The following is a 17905-nucleotide window of genomic DNA, read 5'->3' as shown; positions in this document are numbered from 1 at the left end:
TACCAGATCAGCTTCTGAGAGCATCTTAACCCTCACATGTTTTAAAACGATGGCATATACTTCTCTCTATAAAGTGAGAGTGTAATAGCAGGTCTGATTTATTCACAAAGACTCACTTTCTCCACCAGGACATGGGCATCTCAAGCTCCTTTTCTGTACGACCCACCGCGGCGACAAAAGCGAAAGGCCAGGCCAGGAGCATCATGAAAGCGGCAAAGAAAAGGCGGATCGGAAAAAGGGTCAACGTCATGATGAAAATCTGCAAAGAGAAAACGGACAACCAAACTAATAAATCTCTCATGGAGCAACGAGATAATATTTGCATGCCTTAGGCCATAGCTAATCAACTGAGGCATAATATCGATAAGATTGAAGTTTGTGGTTTTCCTGCATTAGTTACACAAAACAAAGTAAAAAATACAAAAAGATAACATATATTTTGAAATATTTACGTAAACAAATGGGTTATTTATACAGAATAAGCCCATTGTGAGAAGTGGACCATTCCATCGATTGTGAAAATTACTACTTTTCAAAGTTGGTATGAGAATTGCTCTAAAAAGTCTAAAGTCTTCTAAAAAATGCAGAAATAGACATAAATATTGTATCTAGAGGAATAAATTAAGTAACAAAGCAGACAGATCGATGGCCACTAGCAGAAACAGTTGCTGTAGAACCCTTCCTTCCAAGGAGCTTCCATGACAAGTTGGAAAGCTTTGGCTACTTTCTAATCTTCTGTCGAACGCCGTGAGGGACCAGATATTTGTCCAGCCGAGTGAAGTCAGAAAAGGGCTGGGGGTACAGCGATAAAACCAAACACTTATCCGACCTCAGACAGAGAGTAAGGAGATAAGAGTACACTCATTTACGCACAGCAGCTTATCGTAACCCGCCATTAGAACAGCAATGAGGATTGTGGACGGGTAGATAGCTGAAGAGTAACACGTGGAATAAGACCTGAGGACAATTAACACATTTTAGCCCCGTTTTGGATGGAAAGGGTAGATACAAGGTGGTCGTCTCTAAAGCCAGTTTCCAACTGAACGGGGCAGCTCTCCTCTGCACATTGCTAAACGCAGCCCTGTTTTATTTGGAATTTGGAACTTTAAGCTAAAGTAGCCCAAACTTTTACTTATTTTTTAAGTTACTTGAATTGTCTTCTTGTAGCTCTGGCTGGTTCTTAACTGTTCGGCAGAACAGAGGTAACGGAAAACTCACTGACCTTCGTAACATAGGCAATGGATACGAGAGATTCTCTGAATCCGTAGCTTGCAACGAACGCCGTATTCACGACGTCAGTAAAAGGATTTACGCTCTCCTAGAACGATCACTCAATCAATCCCGTGGAAATGCAGTCTGGGTCAACGTTCTCAGCACATCCCTTTTTAAAACGAATCCGCAGATTCCTTTACCAGCGAAACGTTTACTATTTAGTAAAAGCTAACCCACAAGGTCAATCCCGAAAGAAACCGCTTTAGCTCTCACGTAAAGGCTATAAACCACAACCTGTTATTGGCGCGCGGCGCGTTAGAAACTATTTAGCGAGACAAAACTGTAAAAATGATAACTTTCACGTAACGGAAAAATCGATTTTTATTAGATCACAATGGAAGAAAGTGTCCTGGTTTCTGAGTAATTATCAGTCATTTTTTTGTTACCAAATAACCCAGAAGCACGGACAATTTAAGAAAGCCTCGTCAGAGACACTACATTTATCTATACCCAGTACGTTCCAGGAGGGCACAAGTTACTGGTTTAACACGGACAGGGATCAGAAGACAGCACGCTTCACTTATCTCTGAGCGGGAAAACCATTCTGCATTCTAAACAGGAGACAGTCAGGATTAAATTATGATTGGAATGCATCAAGTTCATACTTAGATAAGTAAAATCCAGACCCGGGTACTTTTATTTACATTTTGCCTCGTTCAAATTGACTTTCACTGCCATTAAAATTGTTCGGCTATCAAGATCTACTTGTACGGCGTTACTAAAAACACTCATGCGCTAAATGACAGTTTTCTCTGCATATTCTGCCGGTCTCGGGTGGCCTCGTAGGTATTTGAAGTAATTCCCATTAATGCTTAAGGACGGCTATTTCTGTGAAACGCCACGTTGGAGTTCTCAGAAAGTTTGCCGAGCGGAGTCTAAACCCTCAAGCTGCGATTTCAACACCAAAGAGCTACATTCTCCAGGAACAATCGTTACCAACAAAAACATATTAGTGTCCAGCACAAGTCTATATATATATATTTCCAGCAACGATAAAGCCGTAGGGGGGTATTTGTTCGCATAGACACCGATGGTTTACATTATAAATTAGTTTGGGATGTCACTGTATTACTTACTAGACTAATGTCTATTTAACTGCTTTGGAAACCTTTAAATGCTGGGGAATGCTCATCAGATCAAGTACCCCCAGAAACAAAGGAAAACGTCCATCTTCACCTGAATCTTACTGGTTGTATCCGCCAATAAAAACTAAATGGAAACCCCCCTTAAAAAACAAATTATTAAAACTGCCAAACACCTTGTACTTGTTTGGCGTAAAACATCGTAGCTGTCAAAACAGACTCGGTATTAAGAATTCTTGCCGTCAACGAGAGAATCGGCTCAGCATCTCCAAGGGTCCTTGGCTCCAGCCGGATATTTCCCGAGACCGCTCCTGCGCACGTCTGAGTTTTTATGGAGCGTCGGTGCATCTCATATTTGACGACGAATGGGAAAGATCTGCTCTTGAGAATAAAGACATGATTTGTAGAAATGCGCTCCGATTGCATAAATAGGGCTTAACGGGAGACTCTAAAGTCATGACTTCACTTCTGGTATTATTGAAGGCCGGCGCGAGCGGTTCCTTTAAAATATTTAATCCTTGTAGCATGTTTTGTTTTAAATGGAAAATCCAATGTGTGAGGCTGAATGATTAAAAATAAAATCACATGCACATTACGTATTTAGAACTTTCCATGTCGTTTATAGAGCGTTATTCCAAAGAAGCATTACAATTGGGGACAGTGAGGGTTAACATTAGCTTCACAACTGACAGCATTAACACACTGAGACATACCGGTACAGAATGAGACGAGGACCCAGCTTACGATCTACTTACTAAATGGGTTTATTTCACTTTGTGCCACACCTAGTTATTGTGGTATTTGGGGTGACTTTTCCCCTGCTCAAGCACCACACTGACCTGACGCTTTACGGCAACGCTAATGAAGTCCTGCTTGTACAAAGAAATGCTTTCCTCTAAAAGACCTTCGCTAGTTAGACTGGCTGATTAAGACGGAGCTATTCTATTGTGATATAAATAAGTCAGGGGGTTTGTCTAGCAGATAGGGACATGATACACATATATTTCAAAACTTGTTTTAATCTTATAGTCCGCCAGCTTCCCGCCCGGGGGCCATCGTCCTCATTTCTTATAAAGCTTCTATTCACGTATCTATTATTCAGGGAGATCTGTTTATTAAATGAAAGCTTATCATTCATTATAGTAATGACGGTAGTCTTATTATGGGATTATTTATAGTCGCGCTGACTGTACCACTCATTACTTAAAAGGAGGTCATCCCAAAAATAACGTGAGACTGTCACACATAAAAAGAAAACCCTGAAAATAAATAAATATATGTAAATAAATAAAATATATAATGTAACATCATATTCATCTGAAGAATGCCTTCTGGACTTGCACAAGATTTCCAAGTCAGGAGGGGAAGTTCTTTTTTTTTTTATTTTATTTAACAGATTATAGCATTTGCATTTAATTAAGCGACGTCGCACAATTCATCAGACACTAGTCAGAGCCCAAGTTATTTTAAGTAGAATATCCCCTTTGAAGAACAGCTGGCGCATGCAGTCACGTGGATTTTCTTTGTGACACTGGAGCTATTTTTTCCCCCCGTGATGCCAGACAGAGGTGTTCACACGATAAAACTGTTATTGTCAAACTTTCAGTAACTTACACTTTTGTGCAGAGAAACATCCAAATGTACCCAACACCAGAACGCTCAGTCGAACCCCGACAGACATTGCTGCGTACTATGAATATTTCATTTACTGCTAAATTGCACATTTAAAAGGGAAACGTTAATTAAAAGAAAACACTTCAAGAAAAATCACAGAACAAACAAAACAGCTAAGACGTCAATTTTCTACCGCAAAACCACTAAACAGCGGCATTCTAGATTAGATCTTGCTAATATACATCCATATATATATACACTCACAGGATTTTTAATGTGAAGAAAAGGGTTTTTATTTCAATAACTGTGGACTTTTATCATGAATATATGTATGTATGTATATATATCACATACCATTTAATTATATATGTATCTTTATTTTAACCCCTTCAGCACCGGGACGTACCTGGTACTTCCTGGTTACTGGTCACCGGTAGACCGGGACGTACCAGGTACGTCTCCTCCAAAAAACGCCCCCACATCACCACGATCGCGGTGATCGTGGAGGCGCTGCTGCTACTGTCTGCCCAGGACTCCTGGGCAGACAGCACAGCCTGTCTAAGCCCGCCCCCATGCCTACGATCACTCCCACGGAGTGATTTTGTAGGCAGAAACAGCGATTGCAGAAAGATCTGCAATCGCGGTCTCAGCTGCCACAGGCAGCTTCAGGGAAGGGGTGGGGGTGTTGAATGGGTCCCCACACAAGTGTGGGGACCTGACCCAACACCCCCCTGCTGCCTGATCGCTCCATGAGAGCGTCAGTGCAGCGTTAACCCCTTCAATGCCGCAATCGCGGCATTGAATGCCGCGATCGCGGCATTGAAGGGGTTAATTCCCGTTTTGTAGGGGGCTCTGCTGCTGGTGGTCTGCCTGGAAACCCAGGCAGACCAGCAACAGCAAAAACGAGCCCCCAGAAGTCCTCTGATCAGTCCTGTAGGACTGATCAGAGAGACTCCTCCCCTACAATCTCCAGTCTGTTGGAGATTGTGTCCCAGCTGCCAGAGGCAGCTTCAGGGACAGGGAGACAGGGTTCTTTGGTCTCCACATGAGTGTGGAGACCAGCCCCCCCACCCTCACCCTTCCTCAGTTAACCCCTACCCTCCTCTTCCTCAATTAACCCCTTCAATGCTGCGATTGTGTATGACCCCCATCGCAGCATTGCAAGGGTTAATATTAGTCCCCACAAGCTTGTGGGGACTAAATACCAGTCAATGCTGTGCTTCAATGGAGCATCAGCATTGAAAGAGTTAAAAAAAAAAAATGTAAAAAATAATAATAAAAAAAATTTAAAAAATAAATTAATTTTAAAAAATTAATAAAATAATAATAATAATAAAAAAAATAACAGCACTGACCTGAAAGTCCAGGGTGCTTCCAGGTCAAATGCTGGGCTGATCAGATCGCTCCTGGCCAATAGGAGTGATCGGATCATTATGGCAGCCCATGGATGACCCTGCTCTACAAAGAGAGAGGGGTCATCTAGGGTAATTATGAAAAAACAAATTATTAATAAATGAAAAAATCATAATTATTACCTGATCACTTGTCGGTGACATTTTAAGTCGCTGATTATTGATCGGTCTCCCTGATTGATGTCAGCGGCCTAAACCTGTCACTTACAAGTAATCTGATAAAAAATATTAAAAAAAATGTAAATGCACATGTTCCAGTTTTGCCCTCATAGCTTCCTCAAATAATGCATGAACCATGCATGTGAGGCCTTGTTGGACTCATGGGATGTTGGTGAACAAAATGTGGTGCTTTCTTCCACTGTTGCACTTATGGTGTGCAAGAAATTCAGTGCAACATTGAAATGTATGCGTTAAAAACGCAATAAAATAATTTCCCTGTGAAGTTTGGCAGACATCAGTGAAGAAATGGCTAACTGAAAACTGTCAAAACTACCCTAGTTGAACACCTTGACTTGTCTACTGTTCATAAATGTATACTTTTATGGGGTAATTTACATTGGGGGGCTTCCAAAATCTCCCAAATGGGATATGGGCCCAGGAAACCAATTTCTGAAAATTCCAAATGTGAAAACGAAAATGCGCATGTTCCAGTTTTGCCCTCATAGCTTCCTCAAAAATTGCATGAACCATGCATGTGAGGCCTTGTTGGAACCGGGGGATGTTGGTGAACACAATTTGGTGTTTTTTTCTGCAGTTGCACATATTCTATACAAAATATAATATAAAATCTAAAGCAACATTGCAACATATGCAAAAAAAATAAAAAAAAATATAAAAATACCTCAAAATTTGGCAGCAATTGGCGATAAAATCCCTGTTTGAAAAGTGTCAAAATGACCCTAGTTGTACACCTTGATTTATCTACTGTTCATAAACATATAATTTTGGGGGGATAATCAGTATCTGTGACAACTATTGCAGTTATTAGACTACCATGCCAAATTTGAAAAAAATTACATTTCAAAAACGTAATGCATGCCTTGCAATATTTTCCCCTATACTGGTCAAAATAGATAAAAATCCTGGCCATGTTGGGTGGTTTCCAAATCAGGACAACTTAATGAATATATTTGGGATAATTTTTTCCCATTGGTTCAATGTGTGTACAATTTGTATGTATACAAAACTGTAAAAAAATGCATTTTTTTCATTTTTTCCCCACTTTTTCCAGTTTATTTCAAATAAAACAATGTACTACCCAGCTTAATATGGTTTCAAATGAAAGCCCTACTTGTGCTGAAAAAAACAATATATGATTTGTGTGGATGCACCACTTGATAAGAGAAAAATTACAGTTGAAGAAAGACATTGCAAAAACACAAAAACGGCTCCGGTCCTTTAGCGACACCCTAGCTTAAAAATCCCGGTCCTGAAGGGGTTAATGGTTAATTAAATAACATTTGTTCATATTTATAATGTTCATTGTGAGGATGTAAATTCCCAGCACTCCATTGGGTTTATTCGCTATTCATTATGAAGGGCCATCACTAGCTAGATTCTCCAGCATGAAGGGCTTGGCTGGCCCTGCATGCTGAATGGTTCAATGAGTGAGGAGACCAAAGAAATCTCATGGATTTAGGCTATATATTATAAAGAGCCAAACAAGCACTCCACTGAGGTTGGACCTTCGTAATGTATTGTGACATCAAGTAGTGAATAAATACAAACGTGTATTGTGTTAAAACAATGCACATCAAGCACATCACAGCTTCCTACTTGGTTTGACCGTAGGATTGTAATGCAGGCAGGGGTGGGCAGGCAAAGGAAAGTGGACCCCTCGGTAACACACTGGCAAGCATGTGAGAGACTCTCAGACATACATACTCATGCTACAAGAACACACTTACACTAACAAACACACTTGTGCTACCACACACACACTTACTTACATATACACACTCATGCTAACATACCTGCATGCGTTCATCCCCGCTCTAATCTCTCTCACTCTTCCTCCCTCGCTCACTCCGTCCCTTACCCGTATTCCCTCATCCTCTAGCTCTCTACCTCCCCTTACCCCATACCTTCATGTGACCCTGCCACTCCCCCGCTTCCATGGGTATTTTTGGAGTGGCAGGGGGGGGCACTTTGCCTCTGAAATGGGAAATAGAAGAACACTTGCATGGAACGCCCTGGATTCAGACACAACGCAGGCATATTTGATGTTAGAACTGGGAAATATAAAACTGAATACCTTAAAAAAGGAACCCCCCGGCCATCATGTTCATTTTAATTCATAGGGTAGCGGAGTGTCCCCTTTAAATGATCATTTCCCCCAAATGCATTGCGGCCTTCCTAACACCACCACCCTCACGCGTCTGCGCTACTTCCCCACCTCATCCCAAATTCCACGGTTTGCAGGAGATCTTTGCATACCTCTGGCTGGCCAGTACACACATGCCCTACACTCACCGCAGACAGCGCCAGCACTCCAGCGAGTAGAAAGACCTACTCTTAGACACGCCAACTTTTGGCAAGATGGCGTCTTTAGTCACTGGTGATACATTTTATTGGCACCACACCAACACGTAGAGTCACGTAAGCCTCTGAGACATCAGAGGAACGCAACCTCATGGAAAGTAATCCGGGAAAGGTTTAAAGAGCCGTCTTCTCCCTTCGCTGTTTGCAGAGCGCCTACCACAAATACTAGCCGTTCGTCAACATAACCCCGATTCTAAAAAATAAATACACGGGACACAAAGTAACACTTGTTTTTAGCAAGTTTGAAAAAAAGGTCACAAATCTTCTGGTAGGTCTTTCAAAATACACGATTTGAAACATTTTCCAAGCAGACTCACCATGAAAGTCCCTTACCGCACGCTAAAGGAATCGACACAGATTTCACTGCCAGTGGGATATTCAGAAAAACACAGATACATTACATATATAAAATATATTTGTGTATATATATATATATATATATATATATATATATATATATTTTATAACTTCATTCCTTTCAGATCCCTGCTTTTGCGCAAAGGCCGGGCACTGAACGCGTTATAACGGCCACACAACTGGGGAGGAATCAGGACATGCAGGCGTGTAAGGGTAATGTGTTAGCTGCATGTGCATAAGCTACCTTTCCTGACTGACTGGTTCATGCCTCGATGATTAAAGGTGCAGTTCAAGAAATATTTATTGAGCTCTGAGGCATGCGAATAACGCATTAGCAGATCTGCCGTCATTTTACTCTTCCCTACGCAGGTTTAAGTCAAATGAAAACCCAACGCAAAACTTTTTAGAAGCTTTCGCAGTTTATGCGGAATATTCTATCAGTACCTGCATTTGAGTCAAATGTCAATTAAGTTTAGCTGAAAGGGAGAAAATCTTAATTATAGAACTAGTTACAGGAAGGGCTTAAACAAAATAGCAAGGAAGTCGTGGACTTATCGACAGTAAGTATTCTGATCGCCCGACCGCAACACACCCTATGATGTCATTCTGCGGGTAGAAACATAAGCGAGAAGCTTGTTGGAAGCAGAAGCTGGGCTGAAGGAAGAAAAAAGTCATCCCCGATAAGGCCGCTTCATGGACGTTTATTGATCACAAGTAGCATCGCGAATAGGAAAAGTTGCGGGAGCCGCTTGACGCGTTTCGCACGTAAAGCGCTTCATAGTTATAATAATGGACTCATTGAACCATATGAGATATTATCCTACACCACAACTCAAGTATCGCTATCCTCCCCGGACACAAAAAACCTTTGGTCGAGTAATGAGGTTGATGTATGTGTAAGCCACGTTTTAACCTTTACCATGAACCTGTGAAGAAGGCCCATTCCTTCTTAACCGGAGCCGAGGACCGCCAGAGATCAGCGAGATAACTCTTACGAGAGGCCCTGTAGTAACATCCATTTCAACACAACACGCCAAGAGGTTTATTCACTGAAAGGAGAGCTTGTCACTTTAATATTCATTGTGAAGGACTAATGCTAGCAAGTTTCTCCAGTGTGAAGCTGAGCCGAGACGTGGAAGAAATCCCTCGGACTCACCTATACATTAAAAAAAATATATATACTTATAATACATTTTAAAATAAAAAAAGACTAGCATCTACACCAGCTATTATCACCAAATCTAACGACATAATATCAGGCAGTTCCTCACGGTCACCCTTGCAGCAATAAGAGCAGGAAGATTGTTGAGACACAAATGTCCTCACATGCTGGCATTTTACCAACTAAAGAACTCCTCCTTGCTCTAGACCCAAAGCCATTACTCAGGACTGCGTAAACTAACAGATCAAACCACTAGGAAAGCGTGGCGTTCTGCGGAAGGAGCACATGGGGGGTACAGGAGGTGCGAGGCGAGGGTTACATGGTAACTATTCCCGATACAGAGGGGCTGAAGCCTTGGTGTGTGCCACAGGGACAACCTGCACCTCATTGCATTATTCTGCTACTTTCGCAAAAGGTCGAGGCAGGGTGTGCAGAACGCGGATAGCCGCAGCAGCAGATAGGGGAGAAGCGCACCAAGAAAGAAGACAAAGAACAAAAAGACAAACCACAAAAAAAAATATTAACATGGAAAATATTGACTTCTGCCTGGAAATAACGCCTTAAAATAGTTGCTTTGCCAGAATTTCTGGTCTTAGAAGGAACACAGTAATAATTGCCATTTGTTGTGTTAGAGAATCTCTCACACAGCATGCATCTGTACAGTGAATACATAGATTGCCCATCCCAATTCTGATGCACATCATATTGCAGGTTATACAAGGCAAGGTACTTTAACCCCCCCCCCGATGTAAATGGAGTATTCCTAAAACACATGTATGAAGACAAACCAAAAGGTTTCCATATTCACAGGTTCGACCCCGAGCACACGTGTGCATGGCAAGTCCAGAGCATTATTTTAACCCTGTAGAGACTCTAAGCATCCATGATTTTATTCATTTTATTGCTCTATATAGTTTAGCATTTTGTTTTTGCCAGATTTTATACATTACATACGCTATACGAGGGACGTTCGAAAAGTTTCTGCACTTATATATATATTTAAAGAGTGCAGAATTCCAACTTCCCTCGTAATATACACACACACAAAAAAAATATAAACACAGCGACAGCCAGCTGGTGGTTAGAAATATGGGATTGTGAAATTGTTTGAGGGCCTTTGTTGGAGAATACAGTGGAGATAAAAATCAATAATAATAATAATAATAATAATAATAATAATAATTCCAGCAAAAACTAGAAGATCAATGTAAGGTTAAGATCTAGCAAACACGAAGACGATCAAGGTCCTCATTACTTATCATACAATCCCTGCTGGACTAACAATTTGGACTATCAAAAAGGTGAAGCGTCAAATATTCTTTCATCAAATGATCAAAAGGAACACAGCGTATGGATGACACTTACTGGGGCCAGAGCACGTTACCCTAATTATACATAAATACACAGATCAAAGAAGAGCATCATTTTGATGTTTTACTAGTAAATCCCACCTTTGCTTATACTAAATGATGTCACTAAATGACATTAACCATTATAATCCATTCTAGATAACCAAGAAGGATGAATTTCATTAAATCCAGTCCCCAAAAGTTAGTTATAGGAGTTAAATTCTCATTGAGGCATGCTGCCCGCTTTCAGTACATGAGTCAGAGATAAGTTAAGTCTGTTGCTCCTGTTCGCATGCAGTAAATTGCGCCGACGCATGCAAAACTGACTACACGCATGTAACATGACTTAAAAGAGAAAAGAATAAAAACAACATATCTACGAAGATTTACTTGACATACTAGCAAAATCCCCTTAAATATGTATGAACGTCTTAATTAACCTAATTTAGAATTAAAATATAAACGTACATTTCCTGTATCTCACCTTATATTTACATATTGGCACATTCTAAATGAATAAAAATTACACATAGAACTTTTACAAAATGAGGGGTATTTTATGGGAATGTAGTATGTACCATGACAGACAGCATTCTAATTAAAAAGCAAATGCCATGTATAACAGTGAGCCATTGTCCATCTCACGGCATCGCCTGGCTTTCACTTATTACCTTTTCATAAACTATTCCTTATAAATACAAAGAGCTCGCTGTCTCTCAGAGCCATGAAATGACTTTTCATGGCCCGTTTACAAATCGTTCTACCACGGCCCTAAACGGAGCGCCAAGTGACCTCTACTCAGTCTGTTTTCACAGATCCACAGGTCAAGTCTGGTGACAAAAAAAAAGACACTTGACATTATAATGCTGTTTATAGGTTTGTCAATTTTTAACTACGAAGTGAAACGTTAATACGGTGAGAGATTATACTCGAAGGACACGCGTGGCTGTCCCTTGAGATGGGATCAGACTGCACTTACATGTAGCAACAACTCCTGCAGTGTACAAAAAACATGGAGACATTAAATAAACAACTAAAAGAATAATGCATTTATTTGGCCATCCTGATTTTTTCTTTCTTTCGGGAGAAGGGCTTCTACAGCCTTGTGCATCCTGGCCAAGCATTAAACGATGTGAAAATGCCACGGGGACGGGCCGCGTCTCCTAACAGACGGGCACATAAGGCTTAAAGTTTGCGTGAATGAGAGAGATTTGTTAAAGACGCTCCGTTCTACTAGTTTTAGAAACCAAACCGTGTCCTCACGCTTTCATTTATCAGCCCCTAAGACTGGGACCTTATCTGTGTTGTAGCCCAACCATGAAAGACCACAAACGGCCATATTAACCCTGGAGGACTCGAAACGGGCCTTTATCAGACACCGTCTGGGGGAAAAAAAAAATAAGCAACAGAAAATCATAATCTCACTTTTTTGTTAAATAGCCAATTATTTCTGGGGGGAAAAATGCGTATCGCAGCATTACTACACACCAAAAAAAAGGATAACACAATGACAAAATAGATCAAAAGCTACATACTCTGTTTGGCACCTAAAAGACAGAATACAGCAAGGCTGTGAACTCTAATACCTTCTATAGGAAAGGACAGTAGACACTGACAGCCCAGCCTTGCCTTTAATAGTACTAGAATGCGTGTGTGTGTGTGTGTATATATAATATATATATATGTGTGTGCGTCATAAAGCCACGAAAGGAGTTAATAAATGTAGGTAACGCCACGGTCTATACTTCCAGCGTCTCCGCAGCGTCACGCCATACTTCGTAGCGTTTTCGCAGTGTACATGTTATCAGAAACCCTGTAACAGAATCCCGAACGCGAAGCCACATGGAGCCCATGGACTGTGAAATCCATCGATGAGATAACCGGGGGACGTAAGGGAGAGCAGATTGAAAGCAATACGATCGCCCTCGGCTGAGAACAAGCCTCGCAGCGATGATGCATTTTGTTAACAAGAGTAGTAAGGATCGCTAGGACGATACGTAGAAACACCGAGCCAAGTCTTTTACATCCGTACACAACCCAGCCGTGCAAGTGCTAAATATAGGGGGAAGGAGTGGGTACCGTATAGAATACCCTATAGAATGATTTTGTGTTTCAAATGGAAATAACTGCTATAGAGGTCTTGGCATAAGTAAAAAAGTAAATGAATATCTCCAACAAGGTCTGATGCTGGGGAACTCCTTACCAGCAACACATGAAATAGGTAGGATTTTTAGCGAGCTCGGTTATCGCTGGATGAAAGAACACCAGAGAGGTTTTCCCTGATTGCCCAGAAACACCAGTGGCCCAAAAAGCACTTTTGGTCCAGGTTATGCCGGTTATCCGCTCAGCGACGATACACTCGCAGAATGGAATCAATTAATTAACAAAGTTTGTAGGGACGGCCGCGATTCATTCATTGATCCCTCGCTGTGAGCATATACATTCTAGATGCTTCCGGGACGTACTTGACGCTTACTACCTGCTTTATGAGGAACGTATATGGGAAAAAAACTGCTAAGAGCTGTCACGTCTTTTTCACGCTACGATAGATTATCTGCAGAAAAGCATGATTAATAATATTTTGTGTCATTTAAATTAACATCCTATATGAGTTTTCAGGGGGTTTAGGGATCAGGGTCTAACCTTCAAAGCTGCCCCAACCAAGCAGCCCTCTGTATGAATGGAAGTTAGAAGATGGGACTCCAGAGACTCCTAAGAGAAAACCGAACACTGAAGTTCACACGCCATTGTGTTTGTCTGCTTGAAAAATGACCCTCTGTAGAGAAACATTGGAATTGCCCCGTTTGTCGTCATTTATGTGAATAATAATAGTAGGTAGGGAGATCGCAGGCAGCTACTGTTACCGGGTGGAACGTAATTTTGGCGGAACTCTTAAACCTAATATTTACCCGAAAACAAAAAGACTTGTGTAAAGAAAAGCAGGCTCACCCATCATGAGAAGAAGAACCATAAAAACCACAACACACATACAATAAAATAATTAAATAAATAAAATAGCACCAGTTTATATGCACCAGAACCGAAAATGAAATTCTATTGCAGGCAAACGTTTGGAGAAGTCATTTCTTCCCGCTGACGATGACCACTTCAATTCATAGACACCGATTTATTTATTTTTTACGTCTTTAGTGTATTAAGTAGACTGTGGGTTTTGTGAATACATTCCTTTGTATGGGAGAAACCTCAAGGAACGCAGAAAAAATGCTGAAATTCCAGATTTATAACGAGGCTTTTATTAATTGCTGAAGGGAATGAACGAAGCAAGTCTGACTTGTAACGACTGATTGCGCTGCATCCGTTTACAGAAGCAATGCAAATGTGACAGCGTAACACATTAACAGGACCACGTCCGGTGACATCATCGCAACGGGAACCAGGGGTATAACCCAAATAATGACATGTTAACAGGACCACGTGCGGTGACATCATCGCAACGGGAACCAGGGGTATAACCCAAATAACGACATGTTAACAGGACCACGTGCGGTGACATCATCGCAACGGGAACCAGGGGTATAACCCAAATAACGACATGTTAACAGGACCACGTGCGGTGACATCATCGCAACGGGAACCAGGGGTATAACCCAAATAATGACATGTTAACAGGACCACGTGCGGTGACATCATCGCAACGGGAACCAGGGGTATAACCCAAATAATGACATGTTAACAGGACCATGTCCGATGACATCATAATGGGAACCAAGGGTTCTTAGCAGGACATCCTTGGTGGTCGTTGCCACCTTCCTCATAACGAAAGCTGGCTACAAGATGGGCAAGCCGCTCTGGTTCTCCCAAACTCCAGCAAGCCCAGGGTCTGGCATGGGGGGGGGTGCCAGTAAAACTACTCTTTACTCATAAAGAAACGGAGACACCTTTAAAACCAAGGCCTAACAAAGTGTTTTTTCCTAGCCAGAATTCTGCATCGTATACATTATATATGCAAGCACTTCTACCTTCTGCGCGTTGGTACATGGTAGCGCGTAGTGATGCCATCTGGTTGCGCAGATGGTCATAGGTGGGAACTCTCTGGCTCTTGGGTGGAGCTGCCAAAATTTTACACTCCGTGATCACTTATATTATTAAAAAAAAAAACACAAATCTTGCATTAGGTTTGATATTTCTATACGCAGTTTAATTGTGTGATCTGCGTGATAGATCTGTGAATAAGCAATGTATGTAGATGGAAGATATAGTACGCCAAAGCAGCGGCATTACACAAATATTACATTTTGTACACTAAATAAACATAGTTCTAGAGCTTAGTCTAAAACAAACAAAAAAAAACAAAAACAGAGAGCAGACCTTTTAGGTTTTTGCACTCCAAATCTGCATTTATCCCTCCCCATTAAGCGATGGTCCCCTTTAAGTACTGATCTCCTTTGGTTGAAGCCGATATTTTTGCTGCATTTTGAATTCTTGGGCAAGAGGAGACGAAACATCAGAACAGGAATCTAGAGGTGTTCATTCAGCCACCCGTCTTATCTTTTAGAAAGTAATATAGTCCAAATCAGGCTAAAACCAAAAGGCACAAGCTGTGGGGAGATTGAAATAATACGTCGGATGGGAAAAATCATGCCCAATACTATCGGTAATTGGAAGGCATCATATGCAAGGATACACGCCACTTATCAGAATCTGGAAGATGGCAGATGGTGCGCTTCGAACGGGATCGTAAGCCATATGTGGTTCGCACCCACAACCAAGTCACTTCGCATACAGCTTTGTGCGATCGCAGTCAATGAGCATCTCGCCGACGTGTTTAGCGATCATCGATCATGTGCTATTATAATGCAAATGTACTTAATGAGATTTTCACTACAAGTCCTGTGTCACGTACGGGGACACCTTTCATGCAATGGATTCATAGAACCCATTCGGCCTTCTAGTCGCCCGTTTCTCCTGCTGTAAAGACTCAAACATTAATCAGTCGTTGGTCTCGTCTTAGATTCAGAAGCCGTATGTCTATCCCATGCTTGTTTAAATCCCCTCACTGTATTAGCCTCTACCAGTTCTGCTGGGAGGCCATTCCATTTATCTACCAGTAAAGTAAACTGCTTAGTAGTTATCTACTTAGTAAAGTAAATCTGCCTTACGTTCCATCTAAGCCTCTAACCCTCTAGATTTAAATATATTTGAGTATTCAATTTCGTACAAATGTGTTTTTGTGGCGAATTATCATCCATTCACCCATATAAAGAACGAGCGAATGAAAAAGAAGATGAATGCACATAATACCAAGATCTTCGTTCATTTGATAGTCGCCATGTGCACCGTTTTAACTACAGTAAGAGGAAGAGAAACTTGCCATTTTAATTCAATTTACTTGGGGTATCCGAAAACGAATAATTTCCTTGCATAGGAAGAATTTTTTTTCCCGAAAATTAGCACAAACTTTCCTCTGGCGCCCAAGTCTAGTTTTAAATGATGCCCTCTTGTTCTAACACGTCTTCCCCTGAAATAAACCTTCCTCCAGCACTTTGTTAAATTATTAGGTATAATTCTGCGTAAACCAAAATTAGCCCATGAGATTCTTCTTACAACGGTACATTTTTATAGTTACATATAAAATACTATAGAACCGTACCTGTCAATCATTATATACAGTACATGAATATAGTGTTTGTGTTCCATTTTATTATTATTCTAATATTTTATATTATTCAGTTTGTAGCAAGATACTGTTTCAATCCTTGAGGACAGCTTTATGTCATCGTATCCTGGCCTGTGTGTGTATCAGTCAAAGGAAACCGTTTATCGTATCAGGTTTCTAAAATAAAGTGGATACGTCTGTAATGACTGCACTTGTTTTGTAGTCAGAACAGGAAAATAATTCATCTCCGCTACGAGGGAGGAAATTCCCGTTTGATAAAGCACAATACTAAACGCCGGGCAGGCTGTACCGCGCAATCAAGGTTTCCTGCATGGGTTTACTTTCTCCTTATTCTCTATCCCACATTACAAAACATTGCATCATAGCAATAAAACTACGCAGGTTCATTTGCAAAGCAAACATGCAGAGAGTGATTATTAAAGTATGTATAACGGTAAAGGCAGGTTGGCTTTTTGCTGGAAAAACGCATGTAGAATCTAGAACAGAGATGTTCTAGATCGCCGTGCTACTGCCAAAGATCTCTTTTTCTAATGTATGCATACTTATCATGCTAAGATTGTAATTTCTATATGCTAAAGCACTTACTGTATGACAGCACTTATTGTGCCTCCTTTGTACAATATATGCATCATTTTCATTCCCTGGAAGAGGTGTTCAGGACCATACATTAAATCACACAACTATTTGGGCACAAGCAGTAGAACGCGGCTACTTATTTATGGATGATACAGTAAGAAAACGCGAGTCATGTGCTGGTGTATTCTGGGGGCAAACAGCGTCGTCTATACAGGGAGCAGCTATACCGGATAGGATTGCCCCCTTGTTTTCACTTTTAAGCAGACATGGCGGGGTGGCGAAAGAAAGCAACGGTCTGTCACAGAGCAAGAACGACAGGGGATGAACGATTCTGCTGCTGTCATCATTCCATCTACCCGACACGCAGACCTCATCAGAATGCCATACAAAAGAGAAAATTGTTACAGAGGAGAACAGTGTGACAACATTCAATCCAAAACCAAATAATGTAGATTAATAAGCAGAAAAAAAAATAATAATAATCCACAGGGGTTATAAAGAAAACAATGAAAAATAAGGATATTAACATCCTTATAAATGTATAAATCCGATGTAAACATATATATATATATATTATAAAGTGGTTGCCTAATGCTGCCCCATATTATTATTATTTATTTAATTTTATCCAGGCAAATGCCAAATCAAAATAAAAAAAAACAATAAAAATAAAGTGAAAATATAGCGACTTTGTGAAACGACCAAAGTAGATTTGGATATTTCAAAAACTTTGTTTTTTGCCCGAAGGGTGAAGTCCAAATTTTTTGGACCAAAGGCAATGAATTGGGGTTGGCAGATTTTATGATTTATGATAAATGGATTTAAAGTACTTCCTCCCCGCTCTGGTTTTGCGTCTTTACTAGAAACGCTGCACGGATCCTCAGGCAGGGCAGAAATCCACC

At 40.8% G+C, this 17905-nt stretch overlaps 1 protein-coding gene across 1 annotated transcript in view; it reads right to left on the bottom strand.

Annotated features, from left to right (window-relative positions):
• The window catches only part of LOC128504748 (lysophosphatidylcholine acyltransferase 1-like), a 32974-nt gene that overhangs the window by 9590 nt on the left and 5479 nt on the right, over nucleotides 1-17905 (bottom strand). Inside the window, exon 2 of the mRNA XM_053474937.1 lies at nucleotides 117-259. Coding sequence (XP_053330912.1) covers nucleotides 117-259 — 143 coding nt within the window. The remainder of the gene's footprint in view (nucleotides 1-116; nucleotides 260-17905) is intronic.

This window comes from Spea bombifrons, chromosome 9 (assembly GCF_027358695.1).
Source record: "Spea bombifrons isolate aSpeBom1 chromosome 9, aSpeBom1.2.pri, whole genome shotgun sequence".
NCBI classification, from domain to species: Eukaryota; Metazoa; Chordata; class Amphibia; order Anura; family Pelobatidae; genus Spea; species Spea bombifrons.
The sequence above is the reverse complement of the archived record's forward strand: the minus strand, read 5'-3'. Positions and strand labels throughout refer to the sequence as shown.